Source organism: Helobdella robusta, assembly GCF_000326865.2.
Source record: "Helobdella robusta unplaced genomic scaffold HELROscaffold_37, whole genome shotgun sequence".
Classification (NCBI taxonomy): domain Eukaryota; kingdom Metazoa; phylum Annelida; class Clitellata; order Rhynchobdellida; family Glossiphoniidae; genus Helobdella; species Helobdella robusta.
Genome location: NW_008704785.1, coordinates 402,595 through 403,474, shown reverse-complemented (window position 1 = coordinate 403,474; position 880 = coordinate 402,595). Strand labels below are relative to the sequence as shown.

General features: G+C 28.8%; 1 protein-coding gene across 1 annotated transcript in view; it reads left to right on the top strand.

Annotated features, from left to right (window-relative positions):
* HELRODRAFT_176240 (hypothetical protein) overlaps positions 1-241 on the top strand; it is a gene marked incomplete at both ends in the record, with an annotated part of 1,236 nt that extends 995 nt beyond the window's left edge. Inside the window, one exon of the mRNA XM_009023711.1 lies at positions 200-241. Coding sequence (XP_009021959.1) covers positions 200-241 — 42 coding nt within the window. The remainder of the gene's footprint in view (positions 1-199) is intronic.
* Between the last annotated feature and the right edge of the window lie 639 nt (positions 242-880).

The window sequence follows — 880 nt, the reverse complement described above, 5'->3', positions numbered from 1 at the left end:
TTTCGAAATTTTAGTAAAGAAAGAAAGACACAATAGTTGCTTTTATCGGAATTCATTCAAAAATGAAAAGTGACGGTTAATCAAAATATTAAAAAGTCAATTTTTTTTGAAAATTCGTATTTTAAATAAACAAATATAACAAAACATCGACCGATAAAAATAATTATCCATTATTATTATTATTATACACACTCCTTAGAAGTTCTCGAAGGATAATAAACCACGTAACATGAACATTTAGTAAGAACAGTTCACAGCATATCATAATGACTAAATCAACATACTAAACAGAAATAATTTATACATGCATATATACAAAGTAAATCAAGAAATATCCAAAAGTTATATAACCAATTTAAAAAAAAAACTAGAAACCAGTCAACATTTAATGAATAAATAAATAGACATTAAAAAGATTGTTCAAAAAGGTACAATTTAAGGCGACGACGAGAATGAAATGTAGTTTGTTTTGTTGGTGTGGTGTTGAAGCGAAAACAAACACATCACACAAAACTAGTAAAGTCGCAAGAATGGTAGTCAGTCACCTACCTATAATAAAATTACTCTCAGGGCCCTAGCTTACTTATAATCATTGACTCAACTCACCTACAAATTTGTATTTCTCGTTTTAGATGTTTCAAGTATTTTATTTAACATATTTTAGCGTTTTTATTTTACTTGAAGCTTTTTAACTAATGTTAAGCCCTAGCCTACCTACAATTGTTTAACTCATCTCAGTCCCTAACTTACCAATGAATTAAATTAAAGCCCGGTTCACGGTAAAGAAAATAGAAAGTTGAAGAGAAACATAACAACAACGACACCGAATGAATGGATGTTGTGTATGTGTGTGTTGTATTGATGTGTGTGTATGTAAATG